Source organism: Rhinoraja longicauda, chromosome 20 (genome assembly GCF_053455715.1).
Source record: "Rhinoraja longicauda isolate Sanriku21f chromosome 20, sRhiLon1.1, whole genome shotgun sequence".
NCBI lineage: Eukaryota > Metazoa > Chordata > Chondrichthyes > Rajiformes > Arhynchobatidae > Rhinoraja > Rhinoraja longicauda.
Window position 1 is genome coordinate 363951 of NC_135972.1, and position 25471 is coordinate 389421.

General features: G+C 44.9%; 1 protein-coding gene across 8 annotated transcripts in view; it reads left to right on the top strand.

Annotated features, from left to right (window-relative positions):
• LOC144603471 (dedicator of cytokinesis protein 4-like) overlaps nt 1–25471 on the top strand; it is a 294693-nt gene that overhangs the window by 100869 nt on the left and 168353 nt on the right. For 7 of the 8 annotated variants that reach the window (XM_078416684.1, XM_078416687.1, XM_078416689.1 and 4 more), the window contains exons 8-12: nt 4427–4578; nt 18377–18458; nt 18739–18799; nt 19557–19704; nt 21195–21283. In XM_078416684.1, coding sequence (XP_078272810.1) covers nt 4427–4578; nt 18377–18458; nt 18739–18799; nt 19557–19704; nt 21195–21283 — 532 coding nt within the window. Of the gene's footprint in view, nt 1–4426; nt 4579–9498; nt 9579–18376; nt 18459–18738; nt 18800–19556; nt 19705–21194; nt 21284–25471 lie in introns of those variants that run through there. The other variant, XM_078416691.1, reaches the window with a different exon arrangement.

Sequence of the window (25471 nt, forward strand, 5' to 3'; positions counted from 1 at the left end):
TTGTGCATTATTGCCTTGAGCTGTCAGGTCAAAGAGTATTGAGATGTAAATGTTCAGCTCTTTATTTCTATATCACTCGCTTTAATTTGCTAATTTGCATTTAATGAGATTTACTTTGAGGCTGCACAAATTGTGCATTTGATAGCTTCAATGGTAAACAGGTTTGATAGCGTTAAACAAAGTCAAAGATTGGTCATAAGAGCGGTGTAATTAGCTCCCCATTTCCTTTCATGAAATGTAATGTCTGGAGTTTAGACTCGGTGGGTGGGGCAGCAGGAGGGGTTCCGTATTGAAATGCCAGGAGACGAGAGGGTTTCTGAACCTGTAATTAATACCCATTGAGAAGTAAGTCAACAAACCTCGTCCATGGGGCTATTGGGAGTCATGAGCTTTCTTGCCATTGTGTTTCTGTTTCTAAATTTGGAAATGAAAGTGTAGCCTCCATGGGATTGGTGATGTGTGGTTGGGTGTGTTGGTCATGATGGTATCTGAAGATCAGTATGTAATGGAAAATTAAAGCCCTCATTATAATTCAATCCCTCGTATTAATAAAAAAGGTGGCTCGATTGTCTATCTGAATTTAATTTCAATGCACCGTGCAACTTTTCTGCGTACAGATTGTGCATCCCATTCGCACCCAGCCACCTCTTGTTGGGCAGGGTGAGGTCACAACAGGTGCTACTAATATTTATAACTCTTTATAAATTTATAACATTTATAAATCTAAATCTGTGCGATATTTGGCCAGATTTAGCAGCTGCCAGATTTTGGATAAGCTGAAGTTTCTACATTTATGCTTGTGTTTGGTACAAAGATCTGATTTAATTTTTAAAAGTTTTATTCTGAGTGTGTACAGAATGTTTAAATTATAAGAAATAAAATAGAACCTATGTAGACTGTGGTGAGTAACTATCCTAAACATGACATAGAAAGATAATGAAGTGGAACTAATTGGTGTTCTGATTGTGTACATTCCATAGAGCTCAATGTTGTGGCAAGAGCAGAGGCTGGTTTGTGCTATGTAGCGTGTACTCGGGCCAATGGTCGCGACACTGGTGATCGCGAGCTGTGGATGACACATTTCTCATCTTGTCTCACCCTGTCCTACTCTAAGTCTTCCACAAGCTCATGATTTCTCTCGTCTCAGTGAAAAGCTGCCTCCCAGGTCATCACCTCAATCAGCCTCTCTGTGTTCACCTCATTTCCTTCACTATCCTGTGAATTCCTTCACTATCCTATCGCTATACGTTTCACTAAACTGCCCAGAGATACGTTGAAGATGTTTTCCGAAATCAATAAAATTTATTTTAGCAATTTGTTCCCACAGCAGAGATAATGATAGCAGAAACTGTAAAGTTAGAATCCTATCCTCCTCTTGTGGCTAATTTACACCATTATTGTCTGGAGAATTGATTAGTAAATACCACGACATTCACAAGATCAAATCAGATGAATGATTAATCCTTGGTGCTGCCAATATGTCACTGTTGTTTTTGTATAAATCCCAGTGTATTAATTCACTTGTGGGTTAGGGTAATGAAGATTCAGAATGTAATATTTCCTTCGGTTTAGTTGCCTAAATTAGATGAGATTTTTAAGTTTAACCTATTAGGGTAAAACACATACATAGACTGCTTGTAACAAGATATCTAACTGCCTAATTGCATCTTGTGATTTATTATCAAAAGCATATATTAAAGAACATTAGAGTTATCAGTGAGCAAAATACAAAGTGCTGAAGACCTCAGCAGGTCAGGCAGAGTCTGTGGAGGGAATGGACAGGCGACGTTTCAGGCGCGGACTGTTCCTAGTGGTGTCTGTGGGAAGCAGAAAGGGGTGGGGACGGGAAGATGAATAATGATAGAGTGGATGTGGAGAGGATGTTTCCACGAGTGGGAGAGTCTAGGACCAGAGGCCACGGCCTCAGAATAAAAGGGCCTACCTTTAGAAAGGAGATGAGAAGGAATTTATTTAGTCAGAAGGTGGTGAATCTGTGGAATTCATTGCCACAGACGGCTGTGGAGGCCAATGGATATTTTAAAGGCAGAGATAGATAGATTCTTGAGTAGTCCGGTGTCAGAGATTATGGGGAGAAGGCAGGAGAATGGGGTTGAGAGGGAAAGATAGATAGGCCATCATTGAATGGCGGAGTGGACTGATGGGTCGAATGGCCTAATTCTGCCCCTATGACTTATGAACTTGTGACTGGTGATGGAATCATTGAAGGTGTCAGAAATGTTAGAGAATAATGAGAATGATGTGTATCAGAGTGACGGAGGGTGGTGGGGTGAAAGGCGAGGCCTTGTGTCTGGGGAGACGGGGAGTGAGAAGCGAACTCTGGGAAACAGGAGATGTGGTGGAGAGCTCCACCCAAAACAGCAGGGCGGTGGAATCAATCTTTACCGCAGAAAGAAACTTCTCAGATAACAGAGAGCGGAAAGCTTCACGTGAGGACCAGATTCACCAGAGATGGAGAAAATGAGGGTAAGGGATGGAGTCCTTGCGAGAGGCAGGGTGGGAGGAGGTGTAGTTAATGTAGCTCTAGATGTCTGTGGGCAAAAAGATGAGTCCCGTCCCGTCCCATCCCAGAATGTTGCTGGTCTATTTCCCACCACAGATGCAGCCTGACACACAGAGTTCCCCAGCACTTTGTTTCTGTCTCAGCATTCCAACATCTGCAGTATCTTGTCCCCCAAAAAAACTCCAGTGTCAGAAGCAAACTTCACAATGCACAATGAATGGAATGAAGAGAAAACTTACGGAATCATGAAACATTTGGTTTTACAGCTTCCATTTGTTATTTTTTGTTATTGAGCCTGTAACTGGCACCTTCTGGATGTTCGACAGGGCTCTGTAATTGCCCAGTTACCTGACGTTACAGCCTCAGGAATGTTACTGTAACTTATTATCCAATTCAAAGCATTGCTCGGTGTCAACCTCGTCAGACTATTCATTGGGGATTTAATAGAAAACTGTCTTTTTTGAAAAGACAACCTAATGAAGTAGTTTATTTATTGTGATAGTTGCAGGGAATTTTCCAAAATGCTATTACTCAAAGGTTTCAAAGGTCTTTTATTGTCACGCATACCAATTAATATGGTGATATTTGAATTACCATACAACCGTACTAAAACAAGCAACAAGACACACAACTACATAAAAGTTAACATAAGCATCCACCACAGGGAATTCCCCACATTCCTCACTGTGATGGAAGGCAATACAGTCCAAGCTTCTTCCTCCTTATTCTCCCGTGGTCGGGGCAGTCGGGGCAGTCGGACCATCCGCAGTCGGGGCGACCGTAGCCCCCGTGTTGGGGCGGTCGAATCCCCCTTAGGCAGTGGTAGAAGCCCCCGCGATCAGGGCGGTCGAAGCCCCCGCGATCAGGGCGGTCGAGGCCCCCGTGTCGGGGCGGTCGAAGCCCCCTGCGATCAGGGCGGTCGTAGCCCCCGTGTTGGGTGGTCGAATCCCCCTTAGCCAGTGTTCGAATCCCCCGCGTCGGGGTGGTCGAAGCCCCCGTGGCTTGGAGCTCCTGAGTCTCTAACCAGGGACTGCGAGCTCCACGATGTTACGTCCGCAGACTCCCGCGGTTGGAGCTCCCGAAGTCGGTCTCCAGCAAAGGCCACCAACTCCTCGATGTTAGGCCGCAGTGCGGACGGAGATACGATACGGAAAAAACTTGCATCTCCGTCGAGGTAAGAGATTAAAAAATGTTTCCACCCAACCCCCCCCCACACATAAAACAAGGTAAAGAACACTAAAACATACATTTAACTCGTACTGTAAGACAACAAAGAATGAAGGGACAGGCAGACTGTTGCACTCCATGTACAACATGCAAGTGGTTATATCTTCTTATTAAACTGTAACCTCAAATCCACACCTCTACTTAATTGTAGCAAATGTAGGCTCATTGTTTATTGTTGTATTGGAGCTATTTAGTATAGTTTAGAGATACAGTGCGGAAACAGGCCTTTCGGCCCACCGCTGACCAGCGATCCCTGCATTTTAACACTATCCTACGCACACGAGGGACAATTTTTACATTTACCAAGTCAATTAACCTACAAACCTGTATGCTTTTGGAGTGCGGGAGGAAACGGAAGATCTCGGAGAAAACCCATGCAGGTCACGGGGAGAACGTACAAACTCCGTACAGACAGCACCCGTAGTCAGGATCGATCCTGGGTCTCTGGCGCTGGGAGGCAGCAACTCTACCGCTGCGCCACCGTGCTGCCGATTATCATTACATTCTTCTCCACCCTGTTACCCTCCACTCCTTCTCTGTAATGGTAACTGCAAAGTAGCAGAAGGTACAAGAAGGTTTGGAATAGCTAAACAATGGTGGAATTGTGTTGTACTATTTAGTTACATTCTGCACCGCTCTCTGAACTTGGGTTTATGTTCTTTATATAATTGCTTCTAGATGGAGCACAGACATCGAAAGAAGGACACGCCCATCCCAACGAGCTCCCATCACCTGTTCCTCCAGGTGAAGAGTTTGATGTGTGCAAACCTGGGAGAAGAACTCGAGGTCTTCTTTTCAATTTATGACAGCAGGGAAAATCAGCCAATCAGGTGATCTTGCTTCTGTCGTGTTTTAGAAACGGTTACTAACACATTTTGTGCGTGCGTGTGTTTGTAATTAACCGTGTACACAGTAAACAGGCAGAGTTACCTGCTGTTGCTGTAGTGCGGCAGGTAACGGCAGTGGTTGTCTGTCGGATGTGGCCCATCTTCATACACCACCACTGAAAGCCTCATGGTAGTGGCTGATGCAGTGTCGGCCTTTAGGTCTCGGTTTATTATTGTCACGTGTACCGAGGTACAGTGAAAAGCTTTGTTTTGCATGCTATCCAATCAGATCAGATATACCATACATAGATACAATCAGTTCAAACTCAAGTACAATAGGTAGAGCAAAGAGGAAGATACAGAGTGCAGAATATAGAAAAACATGGACAAATAGGTGCAGGAGTAGGCCATTCGGCCCTTCGATCAGCACCGCCATTCAATATGATCATGGCTGATCTTCTAAAATCAGTAGGTAGACACAAAATGCTGGAGTAACTCAGCGGGACTGGCAGCATCTCTGGAGAGAAGGAATGGGTGGCGTTTCAGGTCGAGACCCTTCTTCAGACTGATGTCAGGGGAATGGCGGGGCAGAGATAGAATGGAGTCGGAGACAGCAAGACTGCTGGGAGAAGGGGGAGGGGATGGAGAGAGAGGGAAAGTAAGGGCTATTTGAAGTTAGAGAAGTCAATGTTCATACCGTTGGGGTGTAAGCTACCCAAGCGAAATATGAGGTGTTCTTCCTCCAATTTGTGCTGGGCCTCACTCTGACAATGGAGGAGACCCAGGACAGAATGGTCAGATTGGGAATGGGAGGGGGAGTTAAAGTGCTGAGCAACCGGGAGATCAGGTAGGTTAAGTGGATGTGGTGTACCTCGACTTACAGAAAGCCTTCGACAAGGTCCCACATAGGAGATTAGTGGGCAAAATTAGGGCACATGGTATTGGGGGTAGGGTACTGACATGGATAGAAAATTGGTTGACAGACAGAAAGCAAAGAGTGGGGATAAATGGGTCCCTTTCGGAATGGCAGGCAGTGACCAGTGGGGTACCGCAAGGTTCGGTGCTGGGACCCCAGCTATTTACGATATACATTAATGACTTCGACGAAGGGATTAAAAGTACCATTAGCAAATTTGCAGATGATACTAAGTTGGGGGGTAGTGTGAATTGTGAGGAAGATGCAATAAGGCTGCAGGGTGACTTGGACAGGTTGTGTGAGTGGGCGGATACATGGCAGATGCAGTTTAATGTAGATAAGTGTGAGGTTATTCACTTTGGAAGTAAGAATAGAAAGGCAGATTATTATCTGAATGGTGTCAAGTTAGGAGGAGGGGGAGTTCAACGAGATCTGGGTGTCCTAGTGCATCAGTCAATGAAAGGAAGCATGCAGGTACAGCAGGCAGTGAAGAAAGCCAATGGAATGTTGGCCTTCGTAACAAGAGGAGTTGAGTATAGGAGCAAAGAGGTCCTTCTACAGTTGTACCGGGCCCTGGTGAGACCGCACCTGGAGTACTGTGTGCAGTTTTGGTCTCCAAATTTGAGGAAGGATATTCTTGCTATGGAGGGCGTGCAGCGTAGGTTCACTAGGTTAATTCCCGGAATGGCGGGACTGTCATATGTTGAAAGGCTGGAGCGATTGGGCTTGTATACACTGGAATTTAGAAGGATGAGGGGGGATCTTATTGAAACATATAAGATAATTAGGGGATTGGATACATTAGAGGCAGATAACATGTTCCCAATGTTGGGGGAGTCCAGAACAAGGGGCCACAGTTTAAGAATAAGGGGTAGGCCATTTAGAACGGAGATGAGGAAGAACTTTTTCAGTCAGAGGGTGGTGAAGGTGTGGAATTCTCTGCCTCAGAAGGCAGTGGAGGCCAGTTCGTTGGATGCTTTCAAGAGAGAGCTGGATAGAGCTCTTAAGGATAGCGGAGTGAGGGGGTATGGGGAGAAGGCAGGAACGGGGTACTGATTGAGAGTGATCAGCCATGATCGCATTGAATGGCGGTGCTGGCTCGAAGGGCTGAATGGCCTACTCCTGCACCTATTGTCTATTGTCTATTGTTAAGGCGGACTGAGTGGAGGTGTTCAGCGAAACGATCGCCGAGCCTGCGCTTGGTCTCACCCATGCACAGAAGGTGACACCTGGAACAGCGGATACAGTAGATGAGGTTGGAGGAGGGGCAAGTGAACCTCTGCCTCACCTGAAAAGACTATCGGGGTCCTTGGATGGAATCGAGGGGGGAGGTAAAGGGACAGGTGTTGCATCTCCTGCGGTTGTAGGGGAAGTACTTGGGGAGGGAGTGGTTTGGATGGAAAGGGACGAGTGGACCAGGGAGTTGCGGAGGGAATCAAAAATCAGTACCCGGTTCCTGCTTTTTCCCCATATCCCTTGATTCCTTGTGTGGGAACGAACTGCTGGTTTAAATCGAAGGTAGACACAAAATGCTGGAGTAACTCAGTGGGACAGGCAGCATTTCTGCAGAGAAAGAATGGGTGACGTTCTGGGTTGCGACCCTTCCTGTCTCCCTTGATTCCTTTAGCCGTAAGAGCTAAATCGAACTCTCTCTTGAAAACATCCAGTGAATTGGCCACTGCCTTCTGCGGCAGAGAATTCTACAGATTCACAACTCTCTGGGTGAAGACGTTTTTCCTCATCTCAGTCCTAAATGGCCTACCCCTTATTCTTAAACTGTGACCCCTGGTTCTGGACTCCCCCAACATGGGGAACATTTTTCCTGCATCTCACCTGTCCAATCCTTTAAGAATTTTATATGTTTCTATAAGATCCCTTCTCATCCTTCTAAATTCCAGTGAATACAAGCCCAGTCAACCCATTCTTTCATCATATGTCAGTCCTGCCATCCCGGGAATTAACCTGGTGATCCTACGCTGCACTGTCTCAATAGCAATAATGTCCTTCCTCAAATTAGGAAACCAAAGTTGCACACAATACTCCAGGTGCGGTCTCACCAGGGCCCTGTATAACTGCAATAGGACCTCCTTGCTCCTAAACTCAAATCCTCTTGCAATGATGGTCAACATGCCATTAGCTTTCTTCACTGCCTGCTGTACCTGCATGCTTACTTTCAGTGACTGATGTACAAGCACACCCAGGTCTCGTTGCACCTCCCCTTTTCCTAATCTGACACCATTCAGATAATAATCTGCCTTGCTGTTCTTGCCACCAAAGTGGATAACCTCACATTTATAGTTCGCAGCATTGTAGCGCAGCAGTGCGTCAGTTCCAGAGACAAAGTCCAATGTCCGCAATGGGGTGTAGTACCCTAGCTTATGGGATGGCCGCCCTTGTCTGTTCTCCCAGTTGAGAAGATGTAGTCTGCATGTAAACTTACTGGATATAAAGCATTATCATTGCCTTTTAATAAGGATGGGATGGTATTGTTTAAAAAAATTGCTATGAACTGCCTTTGATTAATGTCTGAAAACCGGTTTGCCACAGGAAGGTATTCTAATCAATGGTTATTCCATCATCTAAGAGTATTCAGATTTTTAAAAACCAGAAATGACTTCTGAAAAGCAGCAAAACGGTTTTTTAGTTATCATGTGACGCAATAATCAGTTTAATTGTGACTTTTAAACTAAATCGGAAGCTTTTAACAAGTGCTTGTGGAAGAATCTGCTTCATTTTAGTATATCCTATGGTGGTCTGCAAGCAAGTGTAGTTCATGGGAACTTAATGGGCAAGGTGGTATCTGATGTATTTTGTAAATTAGTGCAAAAGATTGTGAAAACACGACTTTTGCTGGGAGTAATTTATGCTTAAACTTCTGTGATGTGTGGGTTTGACCAGGTTAAAATCTCTATAAATAACAAAATGAGTTCAGTTTAGTTTATTGTCACGTGTACCGAGGTACAGTGCAAAGCTTTTGTTGCCTGCTATTTGACAAAATTAAGCAAATCTAGGCTTTTTACTGAATAAGTAAGTTTAAGTTTATTGGCCAAGTATGTGCATACACAAGGAATGTACCTTGGTGCTCCGCTCACAAATGACAACACAAACATACAGTTAACAATTAAGAATAAAGCAGAAACACATCAAAACAATAAGGATACAACATTACGGTCTAAATATGTGGGTGAAAATAAACCAGAGCAAAAAAGAGACTCCAGACTGGTTATTGAGTAGAACTATCACTCGTGGAAAAAAGCTGTTTTTATGTCTGGCTGTGGCTGCTTTGACAGTCCGGAGTCGCCTTCCAGAGGGAAGTGCTTCAAAGAGTTTGTGGCCAGGGTGAGAGGGGTCAGAGATGATCTTGCCCGCTCGCTTCCTGGCCCTTGCAGTGTACAGTTCATCAATGGGGGGAAGGTGTATGTGGCTTATTTATTTTGTATTTGATCTGTCAAAATATGGCATGTTACTTCATATTAAATACCATTTTCCCAAAGTTTAAAAAGCCATAACCAAATATAAATCATCCTCGTCTAAAGCTTGATTGTTTTGTAACAAGCCCAGAAATGATGTGATTCTTTTGGTCTTTGTTGTCTGAACCTCAAACTACTGCCCCAACTCGTGGGAATAGAGGACACAAGATTATCAACTTGGAATCTGCTGAGCTCTAATTATGCAGAAACTTCATTCAGCGTATTTGTGGTTTCTGTATAAATTTGCCTGGTCATGTGTGAAATTAGAAAAGTCTTTAGTGCAGAATTCCTTGGAGCAAGTTCTTTGTTAAAGTGGACTTTTAATTTATTTGCCGGTTGTGATTTTCCTAATCCTTCATTAAATAGGAGAAAGGGATTCTACCCTTTAGAAAGCTGATTATACAACAGCATAATGGCATGGAATTAGTCTAATTAATGGGCTATAGTTGTCTAACACACGGAACAAGTTGGGGGGGGCGGGGACACAAGTTTGAGGTTGGACTGTGCGATGAACAGAATCTGTAGCTCAGATCCACAGAGGAGCCTCCGTGTGGAAGATGAATGATATTCTGCCTGTTAGTGACTGGGTTCAGACGTTTGCTGGCTGCTATTTCTAGGTATTGTACAATGCTCGTTTCTATATCTTGGCTAAACTCTGTCCTAACGTTCCATGGAGCAGCACTCGATTGTAATCATGTGTTGTCTTTCCGCTGACTGGTTAGCGCCCAACAAAAGCTTTTCACTGTTTTTAGTTTAAAGACACGGCACGGAAACAGGCCCACCGAGTCCACACCGACCAGCGATCCCCGCACACTAACACTATCCTACACACACTAGGGACAATCTTTACATTTATATCAAGCCCATTAACCATCAAACCTGCACGTCTTTGGAATGTGTGAGGAAACCAAAGATCTCGGAGGTCACGGGGAGAAGGTACAAACTCCGTACAGACAGCACCCGGAGTCGGGATGGAACCCGGGTCTCTGGCGCTGTGAGGCAGCAACTCTACCGCTGCGCCACCGTGCCGCCTGTACCTCGGCACGCGTGACAATAAACGAAATTAAACACCTGTTTGACGGGAGAAATTTACATCGGTAGATTATACTGGATAGCATTGTGTTAAATCAGTTTCGCCAGCCAAATGGTTTTTGTTTTGAATTTTCCAAGATGTGAAAAAAAATCCTGGAAAACCGCAAAATATCATCACGACATGAAATTTAGGACCATTTCATCTGGAGCAAATACTGCCCTGGGATTCCCAGTATTAGAGTGGCTGTTTGTCCTGACTCCATGTTAGTGCTGCATCCCAGTGGTCTTGGCTTTGCACGATGCATGTTTTAAGTTAAGCTCCTGAGTAACAATGCAACCACCCAAACTGCAGCATGGTGCAATGATGCATCAAATGCAACGGCCCTTTACATGCGGTCACCAGGTCCTTAGGCGTTGCAGCTCAACTTTGAACTGGTACATACAGTGCAGGAACAGGCCCTTCGGCCCACAATGTCCGTGCCAAACATAATGCCAAATTAAACTAATCTCCTCTGCCTGCACGTGATCCATATCCCTCCACTCCCTGCATATCCACGTGCCTATCTATGTCCCGTGAACATCACTATCGTATCTGCTTCCACCACCACCCCTGGCAGCACGTTCCAGGCAGCCACAACTGTGTAAAACAACAACATGCCCCACACATTTCCTTTAAACTTTACCCCCCTCACCTGGAAGCTATGGAGCCTCGTCTTTGACATTCCCACCATGAGAAATAAGTTCTCACTGTCTTCCCTTTCTACACCCCTCATAATGTTATATCAAAGGTATCACAAAATGTTGGAGTAACTCAGAGGGTCAGGCAGCATCTCTGGAGAGAAGGAATGGGTGACTTTTCGGGTCGAGACCTTTCTTTAGACTGAAGAAGGGTCTCGACCCGAAACGTCACCTATTCCTTCTCTCCTGAGATGCTGCCTGACCCTCTGAGTTACTCCAGCATTTTGTGATACCTTCGATTTGTACCATCATCTGCAGTTATTTTCCTACAATAATTTTATATCAGGTCTCCTCTCAACCTCTGATGCTTTGGAGAAAATAATCCCAAGTTTGTCAAACCTCTCCTTGTAAACTAATACAGTCTAATGTCGACATAATTCTGGATTGGACAGCATGCGAGCTAAGCTGTTCGGGATGGAACCCGGGTCTCTGGCGCTGTGAGGCAGCAACTCTACCGCTGCGCCACCGTGCCGCCTGTACCTCGGCACGCGTGACAATAAACACGGACCACACGGAGTGACCCGACCCGAAACGTCGACAGTCTGTTTCCCTCCACAGATGCTGACTGACCCACTGAGTTCCTCCAGCTGTTCTGTTATATCCTGATGTTCCGTCCCCAGATACGTTCAGGGGTTCCGGAGGGACTTGGACACATTTCATCTCCGATCCCATTCTCCAGCGGTCCATGCTGGTGCTATACCAGTCGAGTGAAGAATTGTCCAGGAATTCTGCGGCCCCTTGAATTACGTACGAGTGCCTTGACCCTTGCTCACGGCCTTGACCCTTGCTCACGGCCTTGACCCTTGCTCACGGCCTTGACCCTTGCTCACGACCTTGACCCTTGCTCACGGCCTTGACCCTTGCTCACGGCCTTGACCCTTGCTCACGGCCTTGACCCTTGCTCACGGCCTTGACCCTTGCTCACGGCCTTGACCCTTGCTCACGGCCTTGACCCTTGCTCAATGCCTTGGTCAGGGGGTATTGAATCTGGAATTCATTGCCACAGAAGGCTATGGAGGCCAATTCAGTGGATATTTTTAAGGCAGAGATAGAGAGATTCTTAATTAGTATGGGTGTCAGAGGTTATGGGGAGAAGGCAGGAGAATGGGGTTAGGGGGAGGGATAGATCAGCCATGATTGAATGGTGGAGTAGACTTGATGGGCCGAATGGCCTAATCTACTCATTCCTTTTGAACTTGACCCATGCCTCTTGCTAAGCTGGTTTGTTGCTGTGCCCAGGGCTGGGCTGTGATGTGCTGGGCCCTGGGCTGTGCTGGGTTCTGGTAAGTTACCAGAGGTCTCCTGTAAATATGTTTCCCAGCTGCTGTCGGGTGCAGAGTTACAACCCAGCGTGAAACGTCCCAGCACAGTGCTCCATCTACTGGCCCAGCCAGGAACCGTTGGCAAGTGATAAAACTATGTTAGCAATTGTTCAACAATAAACATTTAAAAACGCTTCCCATTCATATTGGCAGGCAGAAATTCTTATCCCAATAAGGAAAGGATCACTTTGTGTTAGGTTTAATGTGAAAGCTGCAGAATCATTTTTTTTCTCATAAGCAATATGAGATTTTAAATTAGAAGTAAGAAGAGTCTCAAGTCTGTTAAGTCTGTGTACATATTCATGAAACATTTCTAAAGTTGCAATTTTTTCATTATATGTAAACGGAACACAAGTTCACAGTCATAATTCGGAAATAAAGTGATCAAACATTGTATTCCCTGAAAAAATACTTGGTGAAAGTAATGTATTTTGCTGTTTGGATGTGTCACTGTTTCAGCTGTGGAATATCCACCCAAACTGATGGAAAGCCTGTAGTTTACTAGCTGGCGTTGCTTCACCATGCTGTCCTTGCATTAAGCAGCCATATGCTGAGCCTTTGCCCGTGTTGTCTCTGAATACTCAGCACTCTCACGTGACTCGAGATGTGGCTCTATACTGATCACTGCTTCACAGCAGAGTCACTTTTGTAGATCCAACCAAAATCATTGCTTTAACATGATTGCATTGAGCAAGGGCTCTGTTTTAATTTAGAAATATAATGTTAAGATTCTTGAAAACAAATATTGAGATTAGTGAGTTGTGAGGAACAAAATCTGTTTAATTAACCTGATTTGCATAGAAAATTAGATCATATCAGCGAAATTCATTTATTTTCTAAATATTTGCACATCACGCTTCCTGGGGATTTAATTAGCTCATTCTTGTAATAAGATCATGAGCTAAAGATAAATAACCAGGTCTTCCGTTGTCCTAGACGATAATAATGAGGATAGACACAAAACGCTGGAGTAACTCAATGGGTCAGGCAGCATCTGTGGAGAACATGGATAGGTGACGTTTCACAGAGTGCTGGAGTAACTCAGCGGGTCAGGTAGCATCTGTGGAGAACATAGATAGTGACGTTTCAGAGTGCTGGAGTAACTCAGCGTGTCAGGCAGCATCTCTGGAGAGAAGGAATAGATAATGTTTTGGATCAAGGGTGTTGGTTTTGTGAAAGGAGGAAAGGGGAGTGCAGTGGCTGACACGTGGCTGATGGAGTTACTGCAGAGAGGACTAGTATTAAAAGTGTTATGTGAGTGGCAAAATTTTGAAAATAGAAACGCAAAGTGACTTGTTTAAATTGTACTATTTTAATCATGGGTCAGTCAAATGGGTCAATTCATCCTTCTTGCATATGAATTTATGCAGTATTTTTACGTCTTATCTGGTTAAATGTATGTTAATGATAATTGAAAATGCTGTTTTTCTTTAACTTTCAACCATCTATTACTAGGATGCTTGTAATATTTTTTTGAAAAGGCAGCTTTCCAGTTCTCTATCTCAATCTGTTGTTCTGCACTTATTTCTATCATTGCAAATTGTGCCTCTGGTGACTGTAAATGTAACGTCACGAGAATAAACCTCTGATCCAACCAAGTAAATGGCCTCCACACAAACACAGTTGCCCAGATGTGGTCCTTGTCGGTTGATTAATGCATCAATCCGATAGTCTCCCCTGCACACGACGTTATCAAAGATTGCGGATGTGCTGTGATAAGGTTGGGGGAGGGGGTTTGTGCAGGATGTGATTGCAGGAAGCCGGGATACCAGATGTTGCAAGGCAGCACTTACTGAACTTGCGTACAACAGCAGTTCGGTATTTTGCTCTTCATTAGCACCTTTTAATACCATGATATCTTTGTGTCTTTCATTATGACTCAAACTATAAAACGAAATGTTGGAGGTGTACAACTTAGCCGATCATTTAAAATATTGTAGGGAGTAATTCAAAAAAAAAAAATTAGTTGTATGTAAAAAAAAAGTTGCGTTTAAGATGTTTGCTGTTGGTCATTTTTGAAACAATTTCCTCAGTAAAAAAAGTCGCCTCGTTCATTTAAAAATATTTTGATGTGTTCAAACATCAAAGATGATGCTTTATTATCACATGTACTTGGGACATTAAACACACAAAGTATGCAAACTGTGTCACACAGGATGCTGACAAAGTTACAAAAGTATTCAATATTGTCCCAATGACCCCTTGCCTAGTATTTGTTTAAATTCTGCAGTTTAAATTGCAACATTAACAATAGAACCAATGTACTTGATGTGAAATTTCTGAAGTTGTAGTTATTAACTGAAAATAATGGTCAGAATTGCATTGCATTTAACGTGGTTACTAGTTGTTCTCCAGATAGTTTAGTACAGCTGATAGATTGGTCAATGTTTTAGCAGTGAGAAAATAAAGTGGTAATTTATTTTGCCGATAAGTACTTCATTTGTAGTCTGCATTTGTTGCAAAATAACAAGGCTTATGATCCTGTAACTGAGTGTCATTCATCTCTATAATTACATGAACTGCCTATCCCTGTACTCCTGAGATTCTGTATGACCTTTTTTAATGTCACTTTTAAAAACGATGGTAAATTATGTATTAACAAGAGCGTCGATACAAGTGATAAAGCATCTTATTTCATGTCTAATTTATAGTACTTTTGTTTGGATAAGTTCTGTGTGCTATTTTACTTCAGTGTTTTATTGGTTTTGTGGAGCCTTCTGAGCAAGTTGTTACTTGGAATTTCCTCTGCAAACCGTTGTGGTCAGAATGTGCCTGAAGGAGCTAGAGACATTAATCAGGGTAACCAATCTGTTCTCAGATGCAACAGTATATAGTTCTCCAAGTGTGAAAATTAAAGTGTCAGCTCGTTTAACTACCGTTCGCTTACATTAATCACAAGGGGTCAAAACAGATCTCAGCATGTCACCACTGCCATCTGTTGACGAGTCTAATACCAAAGCATTAAAGATCGATTAAAAGGAGCAAGGAATACAGAGAAAACCATAGTCACGATTTCAAAAATAAACACAATAAAAAAATTGCAATAAAATAAAAGTGTGGCACAGCGGTAGAGTTGCTGCCTCACAGCGCCAGAGAAGGTTCCATCCTGACTACGGGCGCTGTCTGTACGGAGTCTGTACGTTCTCCCCGTGACCGCGTGGGTTTTCTCCGAGATCTCCTGGTTTCCACCCACACTCCAAAGACGTACAGGTTTGTAAGTTAATTGGCTTCTGTAAACATTGTAAATTGTCCCTAGTGTGCAGGATACTGCTAGTGTACGGTGTGATCGCTGGTCGGTGTGGACTTGGTGGGCCGAAGGGCCTGTTTCCATGCTAGATCTCTAAAGTCTAAACTCCTGAAAAGTTACCTTGGTTCTCATAGCGTCTGAAAAACAGGTTGATGTTGTACGGTCGGAATGGCAGGAAGTGTATATGGGACTGAAACTTGTGAACAAGTTTGATGTGTGTATGTTTGATGCGGGGCAGTGAGAAACTGGAAGATTTAACGGTTCACAGAACTGTCACGTCAGAACACCATGTGTCTGCTGCAAAGGTCATTGAGAGTCATGTAGTGATGTATTGGTCTAAATACAGAGAAACCTCTACACTGTGTTATGTGATGGTTTGTATTAAATGTATTTTACGTTGCACTTTAAAAGTTGTTAGATGTAACTATTGTAACATTTATCCGTCGATGCATTTTGTTCATTTATTAGCCAATATTGAAATGAGCAAAGAAATCAACACATAGAACATAGAACAGTACAGCACAGGAACAGTCCCTTCGGCCCAGAACGTTTGCTGAACGTGATGCCAAGTTAAAGTGTTATCCTCTGCCTGCACATGATCCAGATCCCTCTATTCCTTGCATATCCATGTGCCTATCTAAAAGCCTCTTAAACACAACTATCGTATCTGCCTCCACCACCACCCATGGCAATGCATTCCTGGCCCCACCACCATTCTGTGTAAAAATAATCTGTAACCCGCACATCCCCATTAAACTTTCCCCTGTCACCTTACAGCTTAGTGTTGTCAGTCGGAATCTTTCACAATATGCCTCCCATAATCTTATACACTTCTATCCAACGTTCCAGAGAAATCAGTCCAAGATTATCCACCCTCCCTGTAGCTGGAACCCTCTAATCCAGGCAGTTTCTCGTAAATCTCATCTGCACCCTCTCCAAAGCCTCCACTTCATAGATTTTTATCAAGATTTCAACTGCAATAAAAAGATGTTGCAACGACTTGTAGGTTATTGGCATCATGAAAAAACGGTTTACTTTTGTCGAAAGATTTCCCTGAATTCATCGTTTCAGCTGTTAATTGAGGATTTAAGTCTGTTCTTTGCAACTTTCACATCACATCTCTAGCAGTTTAAATTTACAATCCCAGACTGCAGCTGAAGATTTATCAGTGCTTTCTTTTCTATAAAGTAGTCGATGTGGCTCCAAGCAAAGTTCCTTTTTAAACCTAAATTTGCAAATTTCTGTGTAAGAAGTCAAAACAAGCAACATAGAATTCTGTTCCTCAAGGGACCCAACCCTTACTAATCATTCAGACTTCGTCTCGTTGTGTTAATTAGTGTCTGGAGAGAGGGACTGCCGTGGGGGGGGGACTGCCGTGGGGGGGGGGGACCGTGGTTGGGGGGGACCGTGGTTGGGGGGGACCGTGGTTGGGGGGGACCGTGGTTGGGGGGGACCGTGGTTGGGGGGGACCGTGGTTGGGGGGGACCGCGGTGGGGGGGACCGAGGTGTGGGGGGACCGAGGTGTGGGGGGACCGCCGTGAGGGGGGACCGCGGCGTGGGGGGACCACGGCGTGGGGGGGGACCGCCGTGAGGGGGGACCGTGGTGGGGGAGGGGAGAACAAAGGAGGACTGGGCGTGGATGCTTTGTGGCCATTTGCACACCTTGCAAGCAAAGATTTTCACTGTGACTTGTCACATGTGACAATAAAGTATAAAACATGCATTCATTCCGTTCTGCTAAACTTTGCAAGTATTGTAAAACACTTTGCAAGACACTCTTTTCTATTATTTTTATTCAGGTCAATAAATGTAAGTTTTAAAATATAAAGAATACGTTTATATAGAGATGTGCCTTTGGGTCTGAAGGATAAGAGAACCAAGTTGTGTGGCTTGGAAGGAGAAACTGGGTTTATTGTCCCTCAGCGGTGAGAGAGAAGGTGGAGAGGATTTGTTAGAGACACTTAAGGTTGCTTTAGGGACAGATGAATCAGTACATACTTGGATGCCAGTGTGAATATATTTAAAAAAACGCAGTGCTGGAGTAAATCAGCGGGTCAGGCAGCATCTGTGGAGAACATGGATAGGTGACGTTTCACCGAGTGCTGGAGTAAATCAGCGGGTCAGGCAGCATCTGTGGAGAACATGGATGGCGACTCCCCTCACTTTTACCTCCTATTCTTCCCGGTACCTCACCTGGATGCATATCCCTTCCATCTGTCGCCTTCCACAGCACGGAAACAGGCCCTTCGGCCCACCGAGCCTACACTGGCCATTGATCGCCATTCATGCCAGTTCTATGTTTTCTCACTTTCTCATCCACTCCCGACACACGAGGGGTAATTTACAGCAGGCCATTATCCTACAAATCCGCACGTCTTTGGGGTGTGGGAGGAAACAGGAGCACCCGGAGGAAACCCATATGGTCACAGGGAGAACGTGCGAACTCCACACAGGCAGCCACCGAGAAGTTTGTACGTCCTTCTTCCGCCTTCACAATTCATGCCTCTTCCATCCCTGTCTCTTAATCTGACACTTTTTGTCTTTTCATCTCTGGCCTTTGTCCAATCATCAGCAATCTAAACTCCCCTCTCTGTATCCACCTATCACTCGCCAGGCTTTGTCCTGCCCCCACCTCTCAGCTTTCTCCCCTGCCCCCTGAACTACAATCAGTCCCAAGAAGGGTCCCGGCCTAAAACAGCTCCTCCCACAGATGCTGCCTGACCCGCTGAGTTACTCCAGCACTCTGTGAAACGTCACCTATCCATGTTCTCCACAGATGCTGCCTGACCCGCTGAGTTACTCCAGCACTATGAGTCTTCCTCTAAAAGGCTTGTGTAATCACGAATTATTTTTAAAATATCTGCCTTTATATGTCAAATTGTTTAAACTGCTGACTAGAGCATTGTAAAAAACCACTTCTGATAAAACAATGATTTTGGTAAATGTCATCAGTTGGTGAGAAGGCAGTTTGTTTCCAATTGGTCAGACAGCGGGATGATACCAGGTATTACGTTGAAGATTGAGTTGAGTTAAAACATGAAAGTTAAACCTCAAATCTATCTTTATTTGTTTGCAGTGAAAGGTTCTTTGTAAAACTGAACAAGAATGGTTTGCCCAAGTTTCCGGAGCGGATGGAAAGACAATGCTCCCTCTTCATCGTAAGTAAAACCATCGTCATGTGTCTCGTTCATTGCCATGGCAACCCAAGTGCAGAGCAGATCTGGGAAGGGAATGACATCTGAGTTCATTTACTGAAAATAATTACTTTCCAACTTTGCAATTTTCTATTTCATTAAATACTAAAAAGATGTAGGGAAAGATAAATTTCAAGAGCTTAATGATTTATCTACTGTACTAGTTCTGTGTAAAGCTGCATAAGGACAAAAGTCTAACCATTTTAAGTTGTTCAAATCTGTTCTAATTTTGTGTCTTTTTCAGGACTTGGGTAGCAGTGACCTTCGCAAGGATATCTACATCACTGTTCACATTATACGACTGGGTAATGTCCATTTGCTTAATCTAGGGCCTGTCCAAGGGCAGACACAGAGTGCTGGAGTAACTCAGCGGGACAGGCAGCATCTCTGGAGAACATGGATAGGTGACGTTTCAGGTCGAGAACCTTCTTCAGACTGGTTAGGGTGAAGGGTCTCGACCCGAAATGTCACCCATTCCTTTTATCCAGAGATGCTGCCTGTCCCGCTGAGTTACTCCAACGTTTTGTGTCTATCTTCAGTTTAAACGATCTTCAGTTTAATCTTCAGTTCTTATCGAAACGTATAAGATGATTAAATCTTATCGAAACGTATAAGATTATTAAATCTTATCGAGGCAGGAAACATGTTCCCAATGTTGGGGGAGTCCAGAACAAGGGGCCACAGTTTAAGAATAAGGTGTAGGCCATTTAGAACAGAGATGAGGAAAAACTTTTTTAGTCAGAGAGTTGTGAATTTGTGGAATTCTCTGCCTCAGAAGGCAGTGGAGGCCAATTCTCTCAATGCATTCAAGGGAGAGCTAGATAAAGCTCTTAAGGATAGCGGAGTCAGGGGGTATGGGGAGAAGGCAGGAACGGGGTACTGATTGAGAATGATCAGCCATGATCACATTGAATGGCGATGCTGGCTCGAAGGGCCGAATGGCCTCCTGCACCTATTGTCTATTGTCTAAACCAGTGTCTGTAGTTCCTTCTTACACATTATGACTGTCCAAGGGTGATGTTTCTGTTTTGTTGCGAATAACACTGTGTTTTGTGCCGCCAGGTCGGATGGCAGCAGGGGAGAAGAAGAATTCCTCGTGTGCTCAGTACCGGCGGCCCTTTGGCTGTGCGGTGCTGAGCATCACCGATCTGCTGCAGGCCGATAGGGACTCCAGGGACTGTAAAGAGGACCACATGCTGAAAGTCTACATGTACAGTAACAAGTTCAGCTCAGTTTAGTTTAGAGATACAGCGCGGAAACAGACCCTATGGCCCACCATGTCCGCACCGACCAGTGATCCCCGTACACTAACACTACCCTACACACTCGAGGGACAGTTTTACATTTATAAGGTGTGGGCTAGCCAATGAACCTACAAACCTGGACATCTTTGGAGTGTGGGAGGAAACCGAAGATCTTGGTGAAAACCCACGCAGTCACAGGGAGAACGTACAAACTCCGTACAGACAGCACCCGTAGTCGGGATCGAACCCGGGTTTCCAGCGCTGTAAGGCAGCAACTCTACCGCTGCGCCATCGTGCAGACTCGGGTGTTTTATGCTTGGAAATGTTGCTCACTTGGTGAGGTTCTCTCTTCTTAGGGTCGTTTAAATAATGGGACATGAGTTTAAGGTGAGGGGAGAAAAATAGGAACCTGAGTGGTAACGTTTCCATGCAAAGGGTGGTGGGTGTATGGAACGAGCTACTGGGAGAGGTAGTTGAGGCAGGGACTATTGCAACGTTTAAGAAACATTTGGACAGGTATATGGATAGGACAGGTTTAGAGGAATATGGGCTAAGCGCAGGCAGGTGGGACTAATGTAGATGGGGCATGTAGGCCGTTGTGGGCAAGTGGGGCCAAAGGGCCTGTTTCCACGCTGTATCACTATGACTCTAATAGTTGTGACATGGGTAGATCTCAACTGCGGCAAGAGGAAATTCAACTTCAAGATGGACACAGAGTGCTGGAGTAACTCAGCGGGTCAGGCAGCATCTGTGGAGAACATTATACGACTGGGTAATGTCCATTTGCTTAATCTAGGGCCTGTCCAAGGGCAGACAGAGTGCTGGAGTAACAGCGGGACAGGCAGCATCTGTGGAGAACATGGATAGGTGACGTTTCACAGAGTGCTGGAGTAACTCAGCGGGTTAGGCAGCATCTGTGGAGAACATGGATAGGTGATGTTTCTGGTCGGCACCCTTCAGTTGGTTGGAAGTGCAGCCAAGCAGGTTTTGGTGAGCAGGTTTGTGCAACACTGTCCACCCAGGCTGATTTTCTTTTCACATAACGAATTTTGCCAGTACAGATTAGCTTTTTTGAAATATATTGGAGAATCTCTCCAAAACTTTAATGAGGAAGCATCATGCTGGCTTCATGTTTAATCGAATTTGTCACGGAAATTTTAATGTAATACCTGAATGTTCAGTCATATTTAATGTGCACCTGAGGTTTGTTAGAAGTGGACATGTTTATAGATACAGCATGCAAATTGGTCCTTCGCCCACTGAGACCACGCCAACCATCGATCACCTGTCCACACTCGTTCCAAGTTATCCCACGTTCCCATCCGCTCCCTACACATCCAGGGCAAATTACAGAGGGCTGATTAACCTCCAATGTGAGCTGGTTGTAACTAGATTGATGTTTATGGGGGCGGTTTCCATGTCGTTCCCTTTTGAATCCTGTGTTTCTGTTCCTCAGGTGTAATACTGAGAGTGAATGGTACCAAATACACGAAAACATCATCAAGAAGTTGAATGCCCGCTACAACCTGACCAGTTCCAACGCTGGTGAGTGGGAAACAGTCAGGGGAGGAAATGTTTCCTGTGACCTGCTGAATGTCTGTTATTAGTGGAGATATCGCTACTAGGATTACATTATGTACCCAGTCGAAATGTGTAGGAAAGAGCTGCAGATGCTGGTTCACACCGAACATAGACACAAAATGCTGGAGTAACTCAGTGGGTCAGGCGGCATCTCTGGAGAGAAGGAAGGGTCTCGACCCGAAACGTCATCCATTCCCTCTCTCCAAAGATGCTGCCCCTCCTGTTGAGTTACTCCAGCATTTTCTGTCTCTCTTTTCTGTGAGCAGTTCTGATTGATATCATTCAGGCTCCTCAGCTGTGCTGCTTCCCGTGAGGTGTCACTGATAGTATTCACGTTTACTTTCAGAACAGCGTGCCTAAAGATGAATAAACTCTGACATATTGTCCAATCATAGAAAGAGATATTATGCAATCCACTCCGGTAGAGATCGGGTAGACACTCATAACCTTTCTCCCAGGTTGGAAATGTTAAAGATTACAGGGCATAGCTTTAAGGTGAGAGGGACGAAGTTTAATGGAGATGTGTGGGGCAAGTGTTTTACATAGAATGGGGGCCTGGAAAGTGCTGCCAGGGGTGGTGGTGGAGGTAGATGCAAGAATGGTCTTTAAGAGACTTAAAGATAGGCACATGGATATGCAGGGAATGGACATTGTGGGCCGAAGGGCCTGTTCTTGTGCTGGACTGATCAAAATTAAAGATCATGTAATACTAAAGCAAACAGCTGCACATGGAGCAGTTATCCGGTCTGGTGTATAGTAAATGAGACACCTTGGGCTCTAGTTGTGGACTGTGTTGGTGGGGTGGGCAACTGTCATAATGTCATAAGTGACAGGAGCTGAATTAGGCCATTTGGCCCATCAAGTCTACTCTGTCATTCAATCATGGCTGAACTATCTGGCTCTGACTCTGTTGGATCGTACATGTGCTTGGCGTGAGGTCTGAGCCCGAGGGCTCGGAACATTCTTCATGTCTGACGTAACTATACATCCTGATTCCTGCCCTGGGTGTCCCTGCACCCAGCACTGCAGAACCTTGAAACCTCGCACTGTATAAACAAGGCCACTGCTCTGTAATTAAAGTCCTGAACATGGGTAAAGAGTCAGCCAGTGAATCATGAGAGGCAGATAGACACAGTGCTGGAGTAACTCAGCGGGTCATGCAGCATCGGTGGAGAACATGGATAGGTGACGTTTCACAGAGTGCTGGAGTAACTCAGCGGGTCAGGCAGCACCTGTGGAGAACATGGATAGGTGACGTTTCGCAGAGTGCTGGAGTAACTCAGCGGGTCAGGCAGCATCTCTGCAGAACATGTATAGGTGACATTTCAGATCAGGAAGGGTCTCGACCCAAAACGTCATCCATCGTCTGAAGAAGTGTCCCGATCTGAAACATCACCCAGCCTTTACCTCCAGAGATGCCTGACCCGCTGAGTTACTCCAGCATTTAGTGTCTATCTTTGGTATAAACCAGCATTTGCAGTTCCTTGTTTCTTCAGAATGAGAGGTAGCCTGATATGTCACTGTAGAATCGGATTAGGCAGCCGGGCATCAGATTGCGATTGAAATCCTGTGCGATGGGCTGGAGGATACCCATCCTTATAAAAGGCCTTTGTGCAACATGACTTGGGACAGTCTCAAGCTAATATTCATCAGGCATTGGTGAACACCACCGTACAAGTTAAAGGGGAAAAGATTTAATAGGAATTGGAGGGGTAACTTTTTCACAAAGGGTGGTGGGTGTATGGAACAAGCTGCCAGAGTTGGTAGTTGAGTCTGGGACTATCCCAAAGTTTAAGAAACAATTAGACAGGTACATGGATAGGACAGGTTTGGAGGGATATTGGCCAAACATGGGCAGGTGAGACTAGCATAGATGGGACATGTTGGCCGTCGTGGGCAAGTTGGGCAGAAGGGCCTGTTTCCACACTGTATCATTCTATGATTCATTGGTTCTATGATTTTAAATCTGCTCTTAATGCAGATTGGAGATGAGAGCCATCCCTGGATTACCACAGATTGATCTCCACCTATTAGGATGAAGGTTGACTTTTGCTCGGAGTGGAGAGATCCTTTACCTCCCTCCTTTTGGAGCTGTCCACGAGCAGGGAATTGTGCAAAGTATTTACTTGACCAGAAAAAGCTGAACTAAAAAATGTTGATGCTTTTTACAAAGGAGCAGAATGACGATATTTACCTCTCTAATGGAGGGATTTTTTAGCGAAGGGTGAGGGGGAGGGCTGCAAGCAGGCGCTGCCTATTAATTACATCATTAAAAATGGCTGGTAGCTCATTCTGTAGCACCATTAACATTTAAATGCTGCTTTAAAATATTGCTTTGCTCTCTCATTGCAATAAATTTAGTATCGAGCAATTGACATGTTTGGGTATCTGTCCTAATTATAAACAAGGGATTGAGTTCCGCTGTAGGTTTTAATAAGCCGTGAATTGGTAACATCTTGTATTCACAGTTTATCGCTGCTGAGACTGTATATGGGCTGGGGTCCATGGTAACGACATTAACAGCTATCATATGTTTGCAGAGCAAAGGAACACGTTCCTGCCTTTGGTGTTACCTAATATGCAATGATCCTAAAATGCAATTTTGGAAATGTCTTTACATTACTTTGAAGATATTGAAACCAAAATAAATTTGCAATTATAATGTTTACGCTGATGAGAATTTCTGGTAGCGTTAGATTTTTATTTTCTTGTGTTGCAGACGTAGAATTCTCTGAATCATGAATAAATATCTGACTACCGTTGCTAAGCTGCGAATAGCCTCGGCAACCTGCCCTGTGTCTTTGGTTTCCAGCACTCCCACTCTCTCCGCTCCTGCTCTCCTACTGTTCTACCATTTGGGTTGTATTGTTGTGTTCATCTTTCTGCCCCATCCATCAGTGAGCATGTTCCTCATGGGTAGGAAGGAACTGCAGGTGCTGGTTTAAACCAAAGATAGACACAAAATGCTGGAGTAACTTAGTGGGACAGGCAGCATCTCTGGAGAGAAGGATTGGGTAACGCTTTGAGACAAGATCCTTCTTCAGAAGTCTCAACGCAAATCGTCACCCATTCCTTCTCTCCAGAGATGCTGCCTGATCCGCTGAGTTACTCCAGCATTTTGTGTCTATCTTGTGCCTCCTTATAGTTGCTTTGCGAGTCATGAACTGAAAAGAGGTGTACTTTAATATCTGACTATATTAGATTAATTTGTACGATACGATAGAACTTTATTTATCCCAGGAGGGAAATTGATCTGCCAACAGTCATCAAAACACAACAAGATACAAGAAACATGAGATTAAAGTGATGAGTAGAAAGTCCAGGATTGGGGATGTGCAGAGACTGGGGAGGGGGTGGTGGGGGGGTGGGGGGGGGAGGGGGGGAGGGGTGTGGTGGTGGGGGGAGGGGTGTGGTGGTGGGGGGAGGGGTGTGGTGGGGGGGGGGAAGGGGTGTGGGGGGGAGGGGGATGGGGGGGAGTCAGTCTACCTCACAACAGAAGGGGGAGGAGTTGTACAGTTTGATAGCCACAGGGAAGAAGGATCTCCTGTGGTGTTCTGTGCTGCATCTTGGTGGAACCAGTCTGTTGCTGAAAGTGCTCCTCAGGTTGACCAGTGTGTCATGGAGTGGGTGAGCTGTATTGTCCAAGATGCTCCGCAGTTTGGGGAGCATCTTCCCCTCCAATACCACCTCCAGTGAATCCAACTCCACCCCCAGGACGGAGCCAGCCTTCATGATGAGCTTGTTAATTCTGTTGGCGTCCACAGCCTTCACCCTGCTCCCCAGCACATGACCGTGAAGAAGATGGCACTGACCACCACCGATTGATAGAACATCTGCATCATCTTACTGCAGACGTTGACAGAGCAGAGCCTCCTCAGAAAGTACAGACAGATCTGTCCCTTCTTATACAGTGCCTCAGCATTCCTGGGCTAGTCCAGTTTACTGTCCAGGTGAACTCCAGGGGTACCAGTGCAAGACTATTTTGAATGTCAAAGAAACATAGAAAGTAGGTGCAGGATTAGGCCATTCAGCCCTTCGATATGCACCGCCATTCAACAACAGATCAACAGTTCAACAGAGCTTTATTTGTCATTCGGTACCAAGGTACCGAACGAAATTACATAGCAATCATACATAAAAAAGAACACAAGA